A 19,510-nucleotide genomic window follows, 5' to 3' on the forward strand; every position below is an offset into this window, starting at 1 on the left:
TTTCATTCTTTAATAAATAAATAAATAAGATCTTTTCTTTCCTCAGAAAATATGGACTAAACATATTTTAAGATCCCTATAGTTCACCTATAGTTTAATCATTTAAGATCCCTATAGTTCACCACTGAAAACAGTAGGCATGTATTTGCTATTAAAAGGTATCAGAAAGGAAATAATTTTTTAAAGAAATAAAAGTTCTTTCTAAGGTGGCAAACTGTAAGGAGGAGGAAGAGGTTTTAGAGGAGAGGTTTTAGAGGAGAGGTTTCTAACACTCACTTTCATCAGAGCTAAAAGGATTTGGTAGGATTTGACTTTTTTCCCCCATTATCTGTACAGTCAGGATTTAATTTAATTTAAATGGCCTTTTGCAGAACATAAAAAGCTTCCACCTAAACTTTGTCTTTCCCTTGGCCTCTGAAGAAACCAACTTTACAAACGCAAAGGTAGCTGCTACTGCAGCCTTGGAGCCAGCAGGTGGTTTGTGTTTCTAAGAAGGTCTCAGAGCTGTATCCAGCTGAAGAGCCTGTCTTTGGTCAAGAGGCGAGATGGAGAGCAATGGACCTTGGAAGATGGAAATCCTTGGGATACACATGCCTGCACCAAATCAGATCTGAAAAGAGAATGTCCTCCTCAGCACACACCCAACACAGCTGCCCTAAAAAGAGTATTTGAAGATAAATTGGAGCACACAACTCCCTTCTGCCAGCCCAGCAGCACACAGTCCTTTAGCAGTCCTTTGTGCAAGGTCTGTGGTTACAGGTGTGCCTTAGTAATACTGGGGAACATTTCTGGTGCTTGGAAGCATCAGGATTTATCTAGTTTGGGGGCTGAGCAGAAAAATAGAGCATTTACAGCTATATAGGATATATTCAATGAATCCTGTTTCCTCCTTACAATGTCTTTGTTTAATACATATAATTGCTAACTAAGTGAAACAGAGTTATGCCATCTAGTCAAGCAGTTGCACAGACCTGTAAAGAAATGCTGGCATCAGATAACCTGGGCACTCCTTGTAACTACACCCTTATAAACAATGTATGTACGTCTTTGGCGTTGGCACAGACAGGAAGAGAATTGGTGTTTGCAATATTCCCCCGGAGTCTCCACTTCTCGCATCATGGCTGGCTCAGATAGGGCTCCCTGTCTAGGAAGGGACATTTCTGAGCTGTGCAACAGGGTATGAATGTGGGAAAAGGCGGCGAGTGTGAGCAAAATGTCGCTAAAACTCATCTGCTTCTTCCTCTGCACTCTGATTGCACCAAATCTCACAGGTAAATGGCTAAAATATCTTCAGCTGACTTAAGTCAGAAGACAAAGGGGTTGTGAGAAACAGAGAGGTTTCTGTCTTTTTGTTAAACATGCCTTTACAAAACTTAACCTAAATAGTATGAGGTCAGGTGATCTTGAATTTTAATTCTTTGTCTATAATTAATACTAGAATAAGCAAATGAAAAAGGCAATCCATAAATTCTATGTTCTGCAAGTCAATTTGAAAATCTAAAGGGGAATTTCAGTTTGAAGGACATTAACTTACTAATACTGTATTTGTCTCTGCTCTTTTGCTGTGCTGTAAGAAGCTGAGCTTTCAGGTCCTCCTTTAATGCTGATCTCTTTGAGCACAGGGGATGTCCTGCCTGTGCAGTGGATGCAGGGTCAGAGAGGAAGGGTATAAAGTGTTAAGTAATAGTTCAGAAATGTTCTCTGAGGGTCGTCTTCACCCTGGGAGGATGTTGTGCAATTTGTAATCTGCTTCTCCAAGTAAATGCTAGGCTCCAAACACATCTCCTAGGAGTAGCTTGGCCTCAGATCTCCTGACTGCACTTTGGTGTTTTTGCGATGGTCGGTCCTCTAGAAAGCAAACATGGCTTGTCAGTGTGCTGGGATTTTGCTCAGGTCTGTCTTTCTAAATGTGCCATCTTAGCTCCTGAATTCAGGTTGTGTCTTGCTCCATTTTGTTCTCTGCCTCAGAAAAAATAATTTTATAGCTTCCTTGGCCAGCAGAACACTTTGGATCATTATTTATAGTTTTTAGTTGCTAGGTACAGAAACCACTGACTCAGCATCAAGTTGCATATGCTCTAAAAGTTTATTCTGTGGAATAATGAACATTACGACAAATGTTTTTTAAAAGATGGCAAAGCTGGGCACCTGTTCTTTAAAGAAATTTGGGTTTATTTCCACTACATTTTTCTTTAAGGCCTGGCTAGTTATGTGATATTTCCACACAGGAGCCATGTTGCCTGTGTGTGTAGTGACTGCCAGCCTTGCTCAGCCACATACTCATCTGATTTTTTCTTCTACGGTGTGACAGACAGTAGGAGGGAAAGGTGGGATAGCTTACACTGTGTCCCCCATTCTCTTGCCTTGACCCGAAATATGAAAATTTGTGTCTTAGTCTCCTTTTTGAGCAAAGAACATACTTTGATTGAATGTTTATGTCTGAATCTGCCCCTGTCGTTGTGCAGAGCAGACACTGGGTTAAAAGCCAGTGTGGTTCCCATCTAGCCCAGGAGTCCGGGCTTTGTATCCTGGGTGCTAGGGAGAAAAAAAGGCAAGGGAGTATGCACTAGTATTGCCTTTTGCAGTCAGTTTATGCAATCGGCAAATGAAGGAGAGGATGTTCCCAGAGCCTTCAGGTTAGAGTTATAACCAAAGAGATTGTTTAGCATAATTTATTATTGTTGTCTAAAATGCTAAATGTTTCTAGGAGTTAAAGGCATATGGCTTTCATTTTCACCATTTAGCTTACAAAGAAATTCCTTTAGCTTTTGGGGCATTACAGACTTTACTCTATTTTCTTGTCACCTGTATTTAGAGCTCAGATTCCCCTTCAATGAAATTTCCTCAAATGCAGAGAGGCAGACCATGCTCGAAAATCCAAGAAGCTGGTGACATTGTTGTCCTCCAGATTAGAAAAAGGAGATTAAATGGTACAATGCTTGGGAGTTAAAAGACAATGCTTATTAGTACAGCAGTAAGGAAGGCTTTCTCAGCCCTATATATAAAATTTTAAGGGGCATGCCAGAAAAAGCACAGATGACGGAAAGCGCTTCTGAACACTACACAACACTGACTCTAGAGTTACTGTTTCTTCTTGTGTTTGTTTAGCCCCTGAAAGGAGAGGCTGTTATGAATAAAGAGGTAATTCTATTAATATTTTTGCAGTGTTCACTTACATTTAACAGTAAATAGTGGTGACAGTAGTGGTGAAGTAACAGCAAGTAATGATGGAGTAGTAGTGATGAGCTATTATTTTGTTCTGTATTCGCAGAGAAAGAAGGGTATCAAAATCTATCGCAGAGCAGTGGAATTTTACGAGGGTTTAATTAAGGCATTTTAAACTGAAAAGTAAGACAGACAAATGTACTGGACTTGATCATGAACATTTTTTTTAATTGTAGATTCTTTAACAAAAAGAGGAGAAAAATGTTAAACAAAAGAAGTCATCACCATTCTAAATGGAAATCCATTCTTTGTGTAACAAATGAAATGGAATATACTACTGATAGGGTAGGAGGCAAAAATGCTATTTACAGAGAAAATCTGGACATATATTTCTTTGGCATGACTGGAGATGCCAGGGTAAGAGTCAGTACCCTGGCTTGAAAGACCGTAGTTTGGCTTTTCCTGTGCGGCTATTTACATGTTGCTTGTGAATACAAAATCAAATGGAAGTGGTACGCAGCCCTGGGCTAACAGCCTTCTGCCTGCTCTCTCTGCCCAGTTGTCTCCTGCACTTTGCGTGATTGTTGTTTCTTTTCCCTTCAAAATGCATAGACCAGAGTTAATGGAGTATTTTAGTACTGAAACAACATACTTCACTGTTTATACTCGGTGCTTTCCCTGCTTATATAACCTAGAATTCTCTCTTCTCCCAGTGTCAAACATGTATTTGTTTACAATTGTTTTGTGGGCTGTTGCAACAGATGGATTGGAGAAACCATAAACATAATTTGTTTGGATATGACACAGGATATGTTATGTCTAGATCAACAGTATTTTGGAAAAGCATGAACCTCTTTTCCAAACTACAGCTTTCAGCCTGGCTCTGGGTCCTGGGCAGAAAGCAGGGAAGTGCATCATTGCTTTTATAGCTCAGGGACCCCATTTAATTTGTGTACTGGATGAAAAGATCTCAAGTTTTAGCTTTGCACCTTTTTGATTCAGTTCTGAGGGCTGTCTACTGTGTTTGCAGCAGGGCATGCAGTTACAAGCATCTCTGTACATACAATCAAGTGAAACATGCTATAGCTGAATCATAAGTTTCACTGTATTTGTTATTTAATTATTTAACCTTACAAGCACAGAATCTTACAATTTTACACGTAACAGCTACACACGCACACACATAGATATATGTATACTTATGCCCACACAGATATCTCTTTCTATATTCTTTGATTATGAAAGGTAAAGAATATCTTTCTCTAGGGATGCAGTTCCCTTCATCTGAAGGCAGATGTTCAAACTAGTGCACCGTTCATGTGAACTATATGTCCATAACACTATGCTCCCCCACCACCGTCTTACCTGCAGTGCTGGAGACTTAGTTTTCTAACACTAAAGTGCAAACACTCCATGGCACTGAATGAATAGTTGCTGTGTGCTATGGCTTTGCCACAGAAGGTGTGTGGCCCTGTAGAATTCAGCAAATATGCTCTGTAGATAACACACATGAGTATTAGGTTTTTATATATATCTTATTTTTCTTGGAGAAGAGTTCTTAGGAGTAGCAGAATTTGTGCCCATCCTGAACCTATTAATACCAAAAAGAAATTTAAATCAGTGAACTCCCTTTTTTATAGAGACACATACACCATCATTAGGCCCAGAGTTTTTCCTAATGAAAGGAAGAAATAAACCTTAGTGTCTATATATGAACTTTTGTAGTTCAACTGAAGTGAGGTGACAGGTCGCACTGTGCCAATAGAAGAGTTACTGGTTTTGCCAGCAAACCAGGAAAACAGCGTACTAAGCTAAGCATAGCCAGGAAATGGAGATTGGTCTCAACCAGGTATAAAATAATCTTTGGGCCATTAAAAGGTAGATAGTCCAATTCAGAACTACCTTCTTCTTTTAAAATTGGTTTCTAGTCAGTTTAATATGACAGGGTTCAGTACTGTTGAATACAAAAAAAAAAATATATATCCAAAAAGTCCTACAGTCAAGGACTTACTTACTTAAAAAATTAGGAAACACTCCAGTGCACTTCACCCCTGTTCAGACCTGGAACATCACTGTGTGCATGAGTCATGTGGAAAAACTAGTGTCTGATCATGTAACTGAAGTCTTTCATGTAACTAACACACTTAGGTATGCCAACTCCCAAAATTAACATGGGAACCAAGAGTACAAGGAAAAGTAGTTGCAAACAATCTAAATGTTGAGAAGCATGGAGAATACAAGAGACCAAATGGGTGGTTGAGCTGCAGAATGAAGGCCAATAAAGACTTTTTTTTTAAAGACAAAAAGCGCCTTGACAGTAGTATGGACCCTCAACCGGACAGAAGCGACAGAACTGCTGATACGGCAGACAGCGACTATTCCGCTGTCTAAATGCCAAGGAAGAAAGCTTCTCATCTCATAGATATCTGACCTAGTTTAAAGAATGACTGAGCATTGTGTCAACAGATCCGTATAACCTATGCCAAAGAATCATAAAAGAGTTGGCATCAAGGCTCTCCACATCATTAATGATTTTATAAAGATATGAATACAGGTAATATTCTAAGGGCAGAAAGAAGACCAATGTTGTTCCATTGCTTTCAAAGGATAATCATCATGAAAACATTGCTCATGGACTTGTCAACCTGGTTTTGATTCTGGGCATAACAACTGACATTAACTGGTTATCTTTGTAAACACAGCTTAAAAGAAGATACCTTCTTTTAATGACAGTTAAAGACTAATGGAAGACAGACCTTGTTAAGTGAAATAGCTGTAATTAAAAAAAATAATTAGGAAATAATCTTTAGGTAACGTAGATATATTGTGATAGAACAGTTACCTTGTTTCTGGGAGAATGTTGAAAGGACCACTGCTACACTGGGTTGGTTGAAACCGCTCCATCCTTTCCTCCCTTCCAACGGTTCCTTGGGAACCATTCCCTGCTGAGCAGAGAGAACATAATTTTCTTGGGACTGGAAAGTAGCAGAATGGAGATAAGTCTGTTCCCAGAGTGTAGTGCAGGATGTGCCCGTGAGGAATCCTACCTTCCATGCTCTGATCCAAACACTGCTAGGGATTTTACATTAAGATGCCATAGGATAAAATTAACTACACTGTAGGTACCATCCCATACTTATGTTTTGACGATCTCAGAGTAATGTAGTAGTTTCATTTATAGTCCGTTGAATAAGTTTATTCTGTTAAGAGGTACTTTTATTACAGCCTACAAGCACTTACGTACATTATTAGAATCCTGCAACATGAAAAAAGCTGTACCAAAGCTAGGATCTTCTATCTGTCCAGTCCAGTCAAGTCTAGAAAGAAATAGCACATTTCTAACCATGACATCCATTGGAACAGTCTACAGAGTGCAATAGAGTATCTGTTACTTGACGTCATTAAATTGAATTGGCTGGCTTTATAAAAGCCTGACCTTTTCTCACTGTTTTACTGATTCAATGAAAAATTCTGAAATAATGAAAAGGCATACTTTGCCTTTCTGTAAGCAGTGCCAGCCTAACTGCTCTGTCATTTGATCTTTGGTTGCCTTTTCTTCTTCTCTGTAAAATACTTTCAAACACTGAAGTGACAGTAGTGAAATGAAGAGTGTGTATTTCTGATGCAAAACACAGTTTTGCACTATTCTTCTAAGCTTTTTTCCTAGTACATTCATATACCATTTTTCTTTCTTTCTTTTTTTCTTTTGCTGGGAATTTTAGGTGAAGATGCTTTGTTACCAGCACCTCAGAATATCTCTATTCTTTCTACCAACATGAAACACTTCTTAGCTTGGAGTCCTGTGATCATCCAGGGAGAAACTGTGAGATACTCTGTGGAGTTTCAGGGGTAAGTTCTGCTTTTTTTTTTCTTCTTTGCTCTTTGAACACTGTTTACTTAGACTTTAAATCCTGCACTGTTTGCATGTCTTGAGCACTATTCAATTCACAGGCTAAGAGAAGTTTGATACTCCAGCACTGTTGATCACAAGTGGGGGAAAAAATCCTTTTGCTCCAGTTCTGAGACTGTTTACACATTAACAGATACCTGAGGAATCCAAGGTGTGCATTAAGCTGACATATAAGAACTGCCTCTGTCCAAAGAATTCAAAAGTTAGAAAGATTAGCAACAGTTTATTTAGAAGAGGAAAGAGAAAACGTTTGAGATTTATTCAGTGTTAATCTTTTAAACATTTAAAACACATTACAGGAGGTTTCTGATACATCTTAGCAATGACTTGTATCACAGTATGGCTTTGGAATTCTGGTTTACCAGGGAGGATCAAGTCAAGTGAGTGGGCAGGATTTGATGCATCAACACTGCGTTGGCTATCTTCACCTCCTACAATATCATGCTGCATTTGGCTCATGAACAAGCTGGCTCTGGGAGATTTTCTCTAGATAAGATCTAAAACACACCCATACCGGTTTCATACTCTCCTGGTATTCCAGCCCAAATGTATCCCAGGACTGGTTTTACCATGTGACAGGTACATCTCCTATCAGACTGTTGCCTGTCTGCTTTCTTCTCCTCTCTTCAGGGAGTATGAACGAGAGTACGCCAATGAGAGCTGGATTCCCATCTGTGAATGTTCACTCATCACAGCCACAGTCTGTAACATCACAGAGGATATCTCGGCCACTGTGGCCTATAACCTGCGTGTAAGGGCAGACGTCGGTGCTAGAAGATCAGAGTGGGGCACCCTGAAAGGTTTCTTCAATCGCGTCACAAGTGAGTCCTGCCGTCTGGCTTAAGCTACATCAGTCGTGTTAACTTCTCAGCGTTGGGTGTTGAGGGATTGCTCACGTCCATGTTTGTGCACTGTGCATGTCACGCAAAGCCCATAAACACACAGTTCCTCTCATGCTGGGTTGGGATGTTTCACTCTTAGACAGCCATACTGTGTTCTTGGACATGAGTTCCACCTGAGGCAGGGCTGAACTTACCAGGGCTTGAATTTCAAGGGCTTCAAAGATAGGTAAGAAGACTCCAGGCATTTCTTTTGGCAAGTTGGCCACTCTTGTCCCTGATTTCAAAGAGTTCGGATCAGTCTATCAGGGTTGCTGTCAATGCTCCATCTAATCCATGTCATCTAGTCACTTCTGAGGGTCCAGAACCTGATCCTATGGAAGCACTTACTCTAGAAAACACCCATGTCACCCTCTATCTGCCTCACGCTGTCCTGGAAATCCCGCTCCCTTCCAGACATGATTCCTTCCTCCCATGACGTCAGACATATGAAGTAACCTCAGAAGAGGAAAGAAAAATGGAAACCGTAGCATTGCTGCAGTTCTAGCACTGCAGGGTATTTTCTCCATATCCTTCCAACTCCTGCAAAGCTTGAGGCCCAGCTCAACCCAAGGATCATGTTGCAGCCTAAAATTAGCATACTATTTCCAGTGTTCCTCTGGAATTATTACCTCTGTTCTCTGTTGTGTAGTCAACTGCTTTCAGCAGTAAAAACTGGTGGAAAACCTCTGTTGAGGTCACTATTAGAGTGCAACTCTCAGTCTGGGATGGGTAGCAGCCATCAGTTTTAGCCAGGGAAGAAATTGCCTGTCCAAGGCCAGAGCTGACCCTATCTTAAACCTTCATCAGTCATTGGAAGTTATCTACTACTTCATGAGTGAGTGGTCCTCACTGATACAGAACACTTAATCAAAGCAGCACCATCAGAAGTGCTACCTAAGTTCATGAGAGTGTCTCTTGGTGTGGACGTGTTCTCTAGATAGCACTTTAGACAAAAAATCTTTCCCTTTTCCAGCAGCTATGGTGGCACAGAGTTGAGCCACAGATGACACTGTCAGGCAGAGATAGGGGAAGGATGTTCCTTAGCTGGGCCTTTCTTCTTCATGAAGAAAAGCAGCAACTTTCTCATGGTACAGTGAAGTATTTGACAGCTTGGTCCTGTGTCTTAGAGACCTCAATAGAATTCTCTGGCTAAGCTGTCAAAGTTCAGAGGAAACAGCTTGCAATGGGCTGCAATGTGATTATGCATATATGGACAAATTAAAAGAGAAAGAAAAGTCACTGTAAGTTCTTGTACTTATACATTTTTACTGCTCACTTTCCCTTGTCTCTTCTTTCACATCTCTTAGGAAACCTGGCATTGAGTCTGAGAGGAGCTAAGGAATTCAAAGCAGAGCCCACAGATTCCGTATGTGGTTCGTAGACAGTCAGGGCCTCAGCACAGCCCACAGTACTTCTAGACTGAAAAATCTCCGGTGTCAAAGCCTTAGGTGTAGATACATATAAAGTATGATAACACATGGAAAACACTTTTAAAAGATCTTCCTAAAAATAACAATTTAGTCGGTTTTACTTCTTCATTTATCAAAATTCAGATAGTTGGTACCCAGTGTGCCAGCACAGAGATAAATATAAATGCTCCTGTTTGGTTAGTAGTTGCATCTTGCAATGTCCATTTGTTAATACATTAGCCCAATATTTGTTTTTAACCTCCAAATGATGTTAACACTTTTTAAAATTTTGAGACATCATGTTAAGCAGATTCTCAGCTTTTTATTTAAAAGTATAAAGTAGTTTTCCAGGCCTCCCGTTTGTGGCACACTCATCATAAACATACTTGGATTTTATGTTTTCATATTGCTCGGTATTCATGGCAATTTGCTGGATGTAAGAGCAAATTCTATTAAGAACATCTCTTCTGTATGCTCCTATACATTGCTCTCCTTCCTTTTTTGAAAGCAAGGAGGTTGAAACCAGTTTCAGCTACAACAGTGTTAAAGAATGGCATAGATAAGTAGTGCAATTATGATCTCTGTGCTGCCTTGATTCCCAATTCACAAATGTACAGTGTGTAGTTTCATCCATGCTTGCTTGATTCTGATTGTTTCACTAATATTCCTCAGACCAAATGAAGCTTTGAATATCAATGTAAGCATGAAGCAAATCACCTACAGATTTACTTGCATACATTTACAAAAACTTAAGTCACAGCAGGTCATCAGCCTAAGTCTATGTAAAACCATGTAGATACTAAAAGAAAATCAGGATTCATGTGAACTGCCAGCGTTATCCTGAAGCTCATATTGCTTTTTCCTTCACCTTTGAATAACTGCCAAAATTCCCATGAAGAAGCAGTGGTTTCACAGCTCCTGTTCTGTAAGTTAGTGCTAAGCTAATGCCCAGGAGCAGAAGAACTGGCCTGATCTGGTGTCTCAACTTCTGGTCGCCCAGCTGGTTCTGCTGCTGTTGATCACACGGGACCCTCAGGCCAGACACTTCCTCCATGGGAGATAATTCAAAACCTTTCAAGTTCTGTGCATCTCAGCTATTGCCAAACTTCTGTTTGCAATGCAGTCATGGTCCTCCTCCTGCTCAAAGACTGCTACAATATCTAGACATACTGGGAGGTAGGGCAGAGAGAAGTTTCTGCCCCACTGAATCAAACAGCTATTATTCCAGATCAATGTTACTGTGCTCATGATGGTAGCTTCTCCTCCTCTCCTAGCCGGGAAAGGGAAGACAGTTTTTAAGGGTTGCCTCTGATGTGACAATGGTGCTCTCTCTGTGTTGGCAGCTTCCCTGACCCCACCTCTGATGAAGGTCATAGCAGATGGGTATCATTTACTAGTGGAGCTGGAAGACATGGGGCCTGCCTTTCAGTTCTGTGTTCTCTATTGGAAGAAGGGCCAGGAGAGTAGGGTGAGTTTTACCCTCGGGTTTTGGGCAATAACAGAGAGCCCACATACTTAGAGTGAAAGCATATAGACATTGCACAGGGCTTGTTTGCCAGTCCAAGTTCCTGCTGTGAGGCTGGAGGACCTGCCTGGGGTCAATGTGCCATACTCCTCTGCCCATACCTGTGGGTTGCTCTTAGCCCCATGGAGAAGCTTGTCTATTCTTTCCACATTTCCTTCTCTGGGAAGAGGAATCAGAGGAATCCCCTCAGGGACATCAACTATTGAAAGAAACCAGAAGTCAGACACTGAAGGTGTCTACGCTAACCTTCTTCTCTGAACATCTTTTGGTTTACTCAGACCAAGATTAAGGTGTCACACTGAGGTGCTGAGAAAGTACTCTCAGGAGATTTTTGTAAAACATCTTGCCTGTGACAGTGAGCTGTAACTTGCTTAGCTGAAGGCATTGTTTACACCCGGGTAATACTGAAGCAGTGACAATTTGTTTTCTATTCAGGTCCTTCTGTTTTCACTAGACAGCAATTTTTTTTCCCCTCAGAACTTGGTGCTTCCATAGCACCTAAGAACATAAAAATGTGAAAGCAGCCATATAAAGGCAGACCATGGGACCATCAAACCCAGTATCTTCTCTCTGCCAGTGGGCAATGGAGATGACCGAGGAAGACAATAAGGAGAGGGCCTGTGTGTAATTACACTTAGATTATTTTCTGAGGTTTCAGAGACATGGCTACAGCAAATTCCTGAGCCAGAACTGGTATCATTAATAGCCCTGGATGAATTTTTGTTCAAGCCATGTAAACTTTAGCATGTACAACTTCCTGTAGTCAGGAGTTCTGCAACTTAACTGTTGTGCAGTCTAAATCTTGGTTTAGGAGAGAGAACAGTTATTCCCTATTTACTTTCCCCACTACTCTAATAGTTTTATATTGTGTGTCTCTTTCCAGGCCAAGGACTCCCAGCCTACTTAGTTGTTCCCTGTGGAAGCCCTTCCAGCTCTTTTTGCCTTTACCAAGGTGGGCAGGGAGTAAACCTACACAGTTCAAGGTGCAGGAGCAGTATGTGTTAACACCATAGAACGAAATATGTCTTCACACTCTTTTCTTTTCCCAGCAATTGTTAACATGTGTGACTACCACAGAGCTGACTATTCCATGAAACTTGAACCCCAAGTTCCTGTTTCTGATGAGAGATGCTCAACTTAAGGTCGAGTCACTGGCTGTGTAAAAATGGAGGGGAAAAATTCTCATAAGCATCATTTCATCACATCTGTGTTGAATTTCAGTTGTCATTTTATTACAAGTTCCTCCTGCAGTTCTTCACAGTTGGCTGTCATCTTTCCTATTCTGAAGTGGATTCTTGGTATTATTAGCATGTATTAGTTTCATTTTTCTTCCAGATCATCTGTAGTAATACAGTGGTGAGCACAGGTCTGCATGGGTCTCCACCGTGATCTCCTTCCACTCTGACAAAGGATTAGCAATTTAACCATACCAAAGTCTCTCTTCTATCAGGAAGCAGCAGGAGCAGGGCTGCTCACTATGAGCAGGCAAGCAGGGAGCCAAGAGTGATCCCAGTGCAAGCAGTGCCCTCCCCAATGAGGCACAGACCCACAGGGTCTGACCACAGTGGGCAGAACCAGGTACTGGTAACAGGGTCCATCAGCAGCCCCAAACAAGGCAAGTGATGAACTAGGCCCAGGGTCCATACAGGGAACCCAGCCAGGAACAAAAAGGAGACAGAACCAGAGACAGGGCTGGAGGACAAGGCTGCAACGTACTTAACAAAGGCCCACCCAGGAGACAAGCTGTCTACAATGTAGGTCCAAGGTCCGTCCTGGAGACAGGTCTGGAGACAGGCACACATCCAGCATAGGACTGAAGGTCCTGGGCTGAGCTTAAGTGGGGCTCCTGGGCCATGGACAGGAGAGGGGAGATGGGGGAGGCAGGCAGGGCTGGCCAGGGCCATTACAGCCTGGTTAGTGCACTCAGAGCTCCAATGCCATTTTATCCCGTGGCTGTTAGCTTAATAGGCTTTTGAAATAGATCTTCTTGACTACCTTTTGGAAAGCCAAGTAAATGAGATCAACCTTGTCCATAAGTTTTCTGACACCTTAGAAAGAGTAATATAGATTTGTGTCTAGTTTCCTTTTATGGATGAAATGTTAACTCTTCTTCAGTATAGGATATTAATCACCTAAGCATTAATTCCAAACTTCAGAGTAGTTTCTACCAACTGGACTGTCACAAGCATCAGGTTTGCTGGTCAGTACATGTCCAGTTCTCTGCTGAGACTCTTTTAATATTTTTTTAATAATTATCATATTTCACATTTCTGATTTAAGGGTTTCACAAGAGTAGTCAGTGACCTGATTTTGTCCTTGAAATCTTTTCAAACTAGTGGCCCTCAAGATCATGTTTCTGTGGAGAAGGATATTTTGATGGAGACAAGGACTTGCCCTGCCAGGAGAGCCCTACTGGCTTGTGGAATGTGTCCATGTGTGTGTGATGCTGGAGGCTGACCACGCCTGCTGTGATAACAGGCTTTGCATCTGCAACACAGCAAGAATTAGGAGCAACTAGTTAATAGTTACCTGTCCTCTCATGACTGGGGAGACTGGGAATAGCAACTTCATTTTGCTAGCAGTTAGTGGAGTCGTATTTATTGCAAGAAAATAATGTACTGGTGTTTATATGCTGTTTAAGGGTTGCTGAAATGTGTTACAGTTGCACACGCCAAATTCACTTGCTCCTCACTAGCCCAGTCTGTCCCCTTTCTGTGCTCCAGAGTCATGGCCCAGCTCTCACACCCCTATCACAGCATGGTTCTGGCACTCCTATGATATCATGCTAGCACAGGCATGATTTTGGCATCCCAGCAAAAACTCAGGTCAGTCAAGACCTTACTCAGTCATCAAGCCCCTACACCAGGGGAGTAGGTCATGGTCTAGTATTGTGGCCCAGGATCATCATTACAGAATCATAGAATCATAGAATCATAGAATCATTTAGGTTGGAAAAGACCTAAAGATCATCAAGTCCAACCATTAACCTAGCACTGCCAAGTCCACCGCTAAACCATGTCCCTAAGCACCACATCTACACATCTTTTAAATATCTCCAGGGATGGGGACTCAACCACTTCCCTGGGCAGCCTGTTCCAATGCTTGACAACCCTTTTTAGTGAAGAATTTCTTCCTAATATCCAATCTAAACTTCCCCTGGTGCAACTTAAGACCATTTCCTCTCATCCTATCACTTGTTACTTGGGAGAAGAGACCAACCCCCACCTCGCTACAGCCTCCTTTCAGGTAGTTGTAGAGAGCAATAAGGTCTCCCCTCAGCCTCCTTTTCTCCAAGCTAAACAACCCCAGTTCCCTCAGCTGTTCCATGTAAGACTTGTTCTCTAGACCCTTTACCAGCTTCGTTGCCCTTCTTTGGACACACCTCTGACTCACAGCTCTTTCTTTCCATCCCCTCCTACCCTTGCAGATGTGTGTGGTCTCATTCTGCACTCCACTGTGCTTCCTTGTGTGCTACTTTTCTCCCTCTCTTCTCTTATTTACACAATCCTCTCTGACCCCTCCTGCTCCTATTATTTTCCTTCCTTTCTCCCAGTAAAGTCTGGGCTAGCATCATGTTAAGACTCCTGTTCTCAGTTAGGTCCTTGCCCTATGTTCTGATGTTCTCTCTCCTGGGCCTGTGGCAGATGCAACAGAAGGTGGTGAAAGAGGTCAGCTCTGTGGTTCACCTGGACACCATGGAGGCAGGACCTGATTATTGTGTAAAAGCTCAGACGTACGTCGAGGCGATCAACAGAAGCAGCAGCTTCAGCCAGACACAGTGTGTGAGGGCACAAGGTAACAGACAGCCTTCCTTTCCACTCCCTCATGTAGTCATGCCCAAGAAGGAAAGCCCACAGCTCTTCTTTTTGTTTCCACCCAATATCTCCTGTCTTGTTTGCAAATGTGCTGCCCATTTGTTCATTGGGGGAGGTAAAAAAAGGAAGATTCAGGAGTGCAGCTGCCTACACGGGCACCGTTAATCCTTCCCTGGAGTACACCAACAAAGTATCTCACCAGGATGGGTGGGAAGAGCAGCTGCAGAGGGTGCAGGCTGACTGCATTGAGTGGTTTGTCCTCACAATCTCTCTGAGAAGTTTTGCTGCTTCTGTTCTTTCTAGATGGCAGATCCATGTGGCTGGTCACTGCCCTCATCTCTTCTGCCGGCTTTGCTGTGGCTGCTTTGACCCTGCCTTTCCTTACCTGGAAAACAAGTAAAATCTTTCAGCATTCCTGCTGCCCTGTTGCTGTCCTTCCAGAAACACTGGTAACTTTTTTCACTGTACTTTCTTGGTTTTTAGGGTGCTGGGTATTCCCAGGAGCATGGGGCAGGCAGAAAAAGCAGACACATGCATAGGAAGCCTTGCTCATTCCAGTGTGATGAGCTGAGCTGCAGGGGTCAAGCAGCCCACACGAGTTGGCTGCACAGCTGTCACTGCCTTCATCCTAGAGCCCTGATCAGGGAAGATGCTCCGGGGGCTTGTGGGGAAGCAGCTTGGGAGGCATGGACTGACTCTGCCTGACCAGCTGCTCCCTGAACACAACAGCTGTGTCATTGGCACTGAGCACTGAGCTTCTCGACTCCTTGGTGAGGAGAAACCAATCATCAAAAGCGGCCTCTTTTCTCGCTCGCTCAGGAGGAGTATGTTTAAGTCAGTAGCTTAAATGTGCTGTCTGGTTCAAGTGAGAATGCAGGCAGCAGCTTTTGTGACTGTGGGTTCCTGAGCACTGGGTCTCTGGGCAGTTGTGGCACAAAGGATGAGAGGAACAGTTTGTGGGGAGAAGTAGCAGACAAACAGACTAGCTCATCAGGCTGAGGGTGTTTGAGTGAGTGCATTTGTTTTACAGAAAGTATCAGAGCCCCCTACCCAGCTGATACTGTGCAGGAGTGAAGCAACTGAGCAATGTGACCTGATGGTGCGTGTGATACCCTCAGAAGAAGTTCTCCGACTGTGGATTCAAGAAACACTTTAGAGCACCCCAGAAAAAAAACAGCCTGTGGAAAGAGATCTTCTAAGCAGAGCTGGCAGATTGTGCCCCAGCCACTTTCCTCAGAGTGCCAATAAGTAACATTTTCTTTGTGTCTAAAAGCTGCTGCAAACCAAAGGCGGTGTGTATGATGAGCATGTGACTTGCTCTGGTCCTCTTTGTAGCATCTTCAATCCACCTACATAAAAAGCAAGTAAAGGTCACAGGTAACAACTGCCAATTTCTATACTTTCCCTTCATATCCATACCCATATCCAGACACCAGTTAACTCCTGTTCCCTTTACCTCTGTCAGCCACATTGATGGTCCCAAGGCAGAGCCCACCCTTCAGCCACCAGGATTTCAGCAGAGCAATAAATGTAGAGGCCAGTCCCTTAGTTCCAAACCATTTCAGGCTCAGTATTTCTGCCTCAGTATTTTTAAAAAGAAATTAAGCAGCCAGTAAGAGCTTCTTACATGGCTAAACCACTTGGAATGAGCAGCAAAAAAATTGCTTTTAGGGCTGCAGGCCCTGACCTGTGGTTACACTCATTGAAAAGTATGTTGACAGTGACTGGACACAACATAGTAATTTGCTGCATGTGACAGACGATAACAATGTTAGGAGTTGGACTCGATGATCCTTGTGGGTCCCTTCCAACTCAGGATATTCTATGATTCTATGTATGGTGCCAACAAAACTTACAGACAGCGCCATGAGGCGTGGCTGGGCTTCACCAGTGTTTAGCGGGGAGTGACGTGAGAAACAGCCAGACTTCAAAGATGGGTGGAGGGAGCCTTGAGAACCTTTGGGGGAGCAGAGCTTTGCAAGACCAGCAGCATCACTTACTATATAGGTCCAAGATCACCTAGGCAGGGTGTCAAAAGTACGAAAGCCAGGTATGCATGAAGTGCATGGACATTTACATGCATGAAGTACAAAGACCTTTAGGAAAAAGATAATTTAATTAGGGGTGAATTGTTTAAATGAGAGGGAATTGGAGTGCAGAAAGGTAAGGAAAGGACAGAGAAAGGTAGGCTCAAGAAATGGGAAAAGAAATGGGAAAAGGGACAAAAAGATGTGCAAATCATGTGGTCAGGATTGTCCAGGGTGCCTGCTGGGCATCCCTGTGGTTCAACACCACACCTGAAGCAGCACATTGACTATGTCACAAGGCAAACCTGCTTCTGTGGTCAGGAGGGCCAGGGTGAGGGGCAACTGGAGTGCTTATCTTGGCTAGTGGAGGAACATCAGGATGTATGGATCAAGCATCACAGCATTACCATGTTAGTGGTCATTCCAGGCCTGACAACATCATTATCTTCCAGATATCTTGTCCTCTTAAGGAAGGAAATTACAAAAGAGAAATTCCTTCTAAATACAAATAAAATATAGTTGTTGCATGTATTGCAATTATGGCTGTCACTTCGAAGAAAAGTAATTTATTACCTGTGAAGCAGGGATTTGTGTTAGCAGGGCATGAAAAGACTTCGAGCTGAAAAGCTTTTTTTAAAGCTATCAGTGGATCTAATGAAATGCAAGACATCTCTTTCTTAAAGAATGTGCCTTTTTAAATTTCATTCGTACAATCTGCCATCAGGCCATCAGGTGGCAACAAAGCACCGTGAAAAAAGTAGAAGTGACTCAGGATTATTCCTTCCTCTGTGTTCGCCTGGGAGGCGGTTCACGCCCTGGTTCCTGGCTAGCACCTCACTTTCGTGTTGCAGCCCAGTTGCTTGTTTTATTCCTGTCTCACTAGCTTCTGTCTGGACAATATTAGGATAGAGTGCTTTGGTGTTAAATAGTAAGACTGGTACTGCTGAATAAGTAGCAAATTACAGGGTGAGAAAATCTGTACAAGTCTGAGCATTGAAGACTCAGGGTTGATTTTTAGATTGTTGATAATTAACTGGAGATGCCTAGTTGCAAATACCCATATGATGCTGGGTCCAGACAAGGAGACTTGGGAGCAAAGAGGAGACGGGCACATGCATGGGTTGATAAGACAAGTGCTAAGGGGCCCAGCAGGACTCGCACCCTCCCTGAACCGAGCTGGGGTGGCAGTGGTAGGCAACCAGTGACTGGCTGGTTCTGGCAGCAGGCAGTGGGGAGCAATGATTTTGTTGAGGACGGCAGTGAGCACAGAAGTGCGCTCCCTTGCAGGGCTATGGGCTCTTTGTCAAACATCCCCTTAAACAGCTTTGCCCGTGCTTGAATTTTCAAGGCATAGCTCCCCATTACAGAGGCCTTGGTAGGAAAGCTGGTTTAGAGAGCTCCTGTGCCTCGCGTTTATCCTTACTTTATTCCTCATTGATCTGGATGAGTTCAGTGTCTTGGTTTCTAGTGTGCCCCACAGGGGTGTCCCCATACAGGAAAATGTCCTGTTGCTTGTCCATTCCATGGCTACAGGTCTGAAAAGCCTTAGCAGGTCTTCCTATCTCTTCCCCTCAGCATTGTTGCATTATGGCAGTACCAGCAATTGTTCAGGGATACAGAGAAAAGCAGGGAAAGAAAAGGCCCTTGAATGTGAAGGGCTTTGAAAAACTATTTTAACGCATATTTTCCAGCTGCATATTAAGCACAGAGTATATGTTTCTTTCTCACTTGCAATAACAGATTTTATGTCCTTCCTCATTGCCAGTAAAGCAGTTAAACAGTTGTACAAAACCGTGCAGACAATGTTAAACAAAAGAAACACCTGAAAAGAATTCTTACAATAGGAAGAGAGAAGGGAATTGTTTCAGTACAGCTGCCATCTTAGCAAGACCATATTCTATTTGCATCAGGGTATTATAATTTGTGTGACTTGAAGCCAAATTTGAGATGCTGATTGAAAGTCCCTGGAAAGCCCCTTGCTTTGAAGTATGCACTCTACTTTGTTAAGCCTGAAAATGATGGTATAGAACAAGAGCAATTCCTTTGCCATCCATGTACATAGCAGCACGGTGGCATTGGCGTAGGCAGCTGCCATCAGTCGCTCCCTTTAGTTCATTTCCATGCATTGCAAGAGTTAATCGTGCCTTAGCAGTCATGGCAACGGCTGCCTTTGATAACTGATTTTGCTCCCACGACCATGATACTACATTTCAAAGAAAGACCAGACAAGTAACCGCAGAGAAGAGCAATGTGTACTGATGAACTTTGCTCTGTTTCTTTCCATTGATGTGGTAGTAAATGGCTCCATTTCTTTCAAAATATACTTCTTTTTTACTTTCCTCAAAAAATGTTGCATGAAAACAAAGCACAAACCTGCATCACCTTTTTACTGAGTTTTGTTTCTATGCTGCATATAACCTGTGGGATGTGATTCCAAAAAAACAACTTTTTCCTGAAGACTTTGTAAGAACAGAAAAACAGAAGAAATGCTGGTAAAACCAGTTTTCAAAGAAAAAATGATTCGTTCTATTGAATGCAGACCAGCATAAAGACTGTTGATTACTTGAAGAGTTACATGATATTACTGGGTTGACAAGAAAGCAATTAATTCAATTATCTCTTCCATGACACTAACTGTCTGGAATATAGCCTAATTTTTCCTGTGAAGTATATTTCCTTAGAAGTATATTACTGTTGGCTATTTTTAAGGGCTGATATTAATATACAGTCCAGCATTTCACTGTCCAATCAAACTGAGATCTTTAACTTGATAAATTA

The 19,510-nt window shown here is 42.5% G+C and overlaps 1 protein-coding gene across 1 annotated transcript; it reads left to right on the top strand.

Moving 5' to 3' along the window:
- Positions 1-1,213: 1,213 nt before the first annotated feature.
- IL20RB (interleukin 20 receptor subunit beta) lies at positions 1,214-15,861 on the top strand (the record flags this gene model as incomplete). Its single annotated transcript, XM_082313766.1, has 7 exons — positions 1,214-1,271; positions 6,888-7,014; positions 7,706-7,896; positions 10,709-10,833; positions 14,535-14,685; positions 15,009-15,154; positions 15,736-15,861. The coding sequence occupies 7 exons, from the start codon at positions 1,214-1,216 to the stop codon at positions 15,859-15,861; spliced, it is 924 nt and encodes a 307-aa protein (XP_082169892.1).
- Between the last annotated feature and the right edge of the window lie 3,649 nt (positions 15,862-19,510).

The sequence above is a fragment of the Platalea leucorodia genome, assembly GCF_965183815.1.
Source record: "Platalea leucorodia genome assembly, chromosome: 5".
Lineage (NCBI taxonomy): Eukaryota > Metazoa > Chordata > Aves > Pelecaniformes > Threskiornithidae > Platalea > Platalea leucorodia.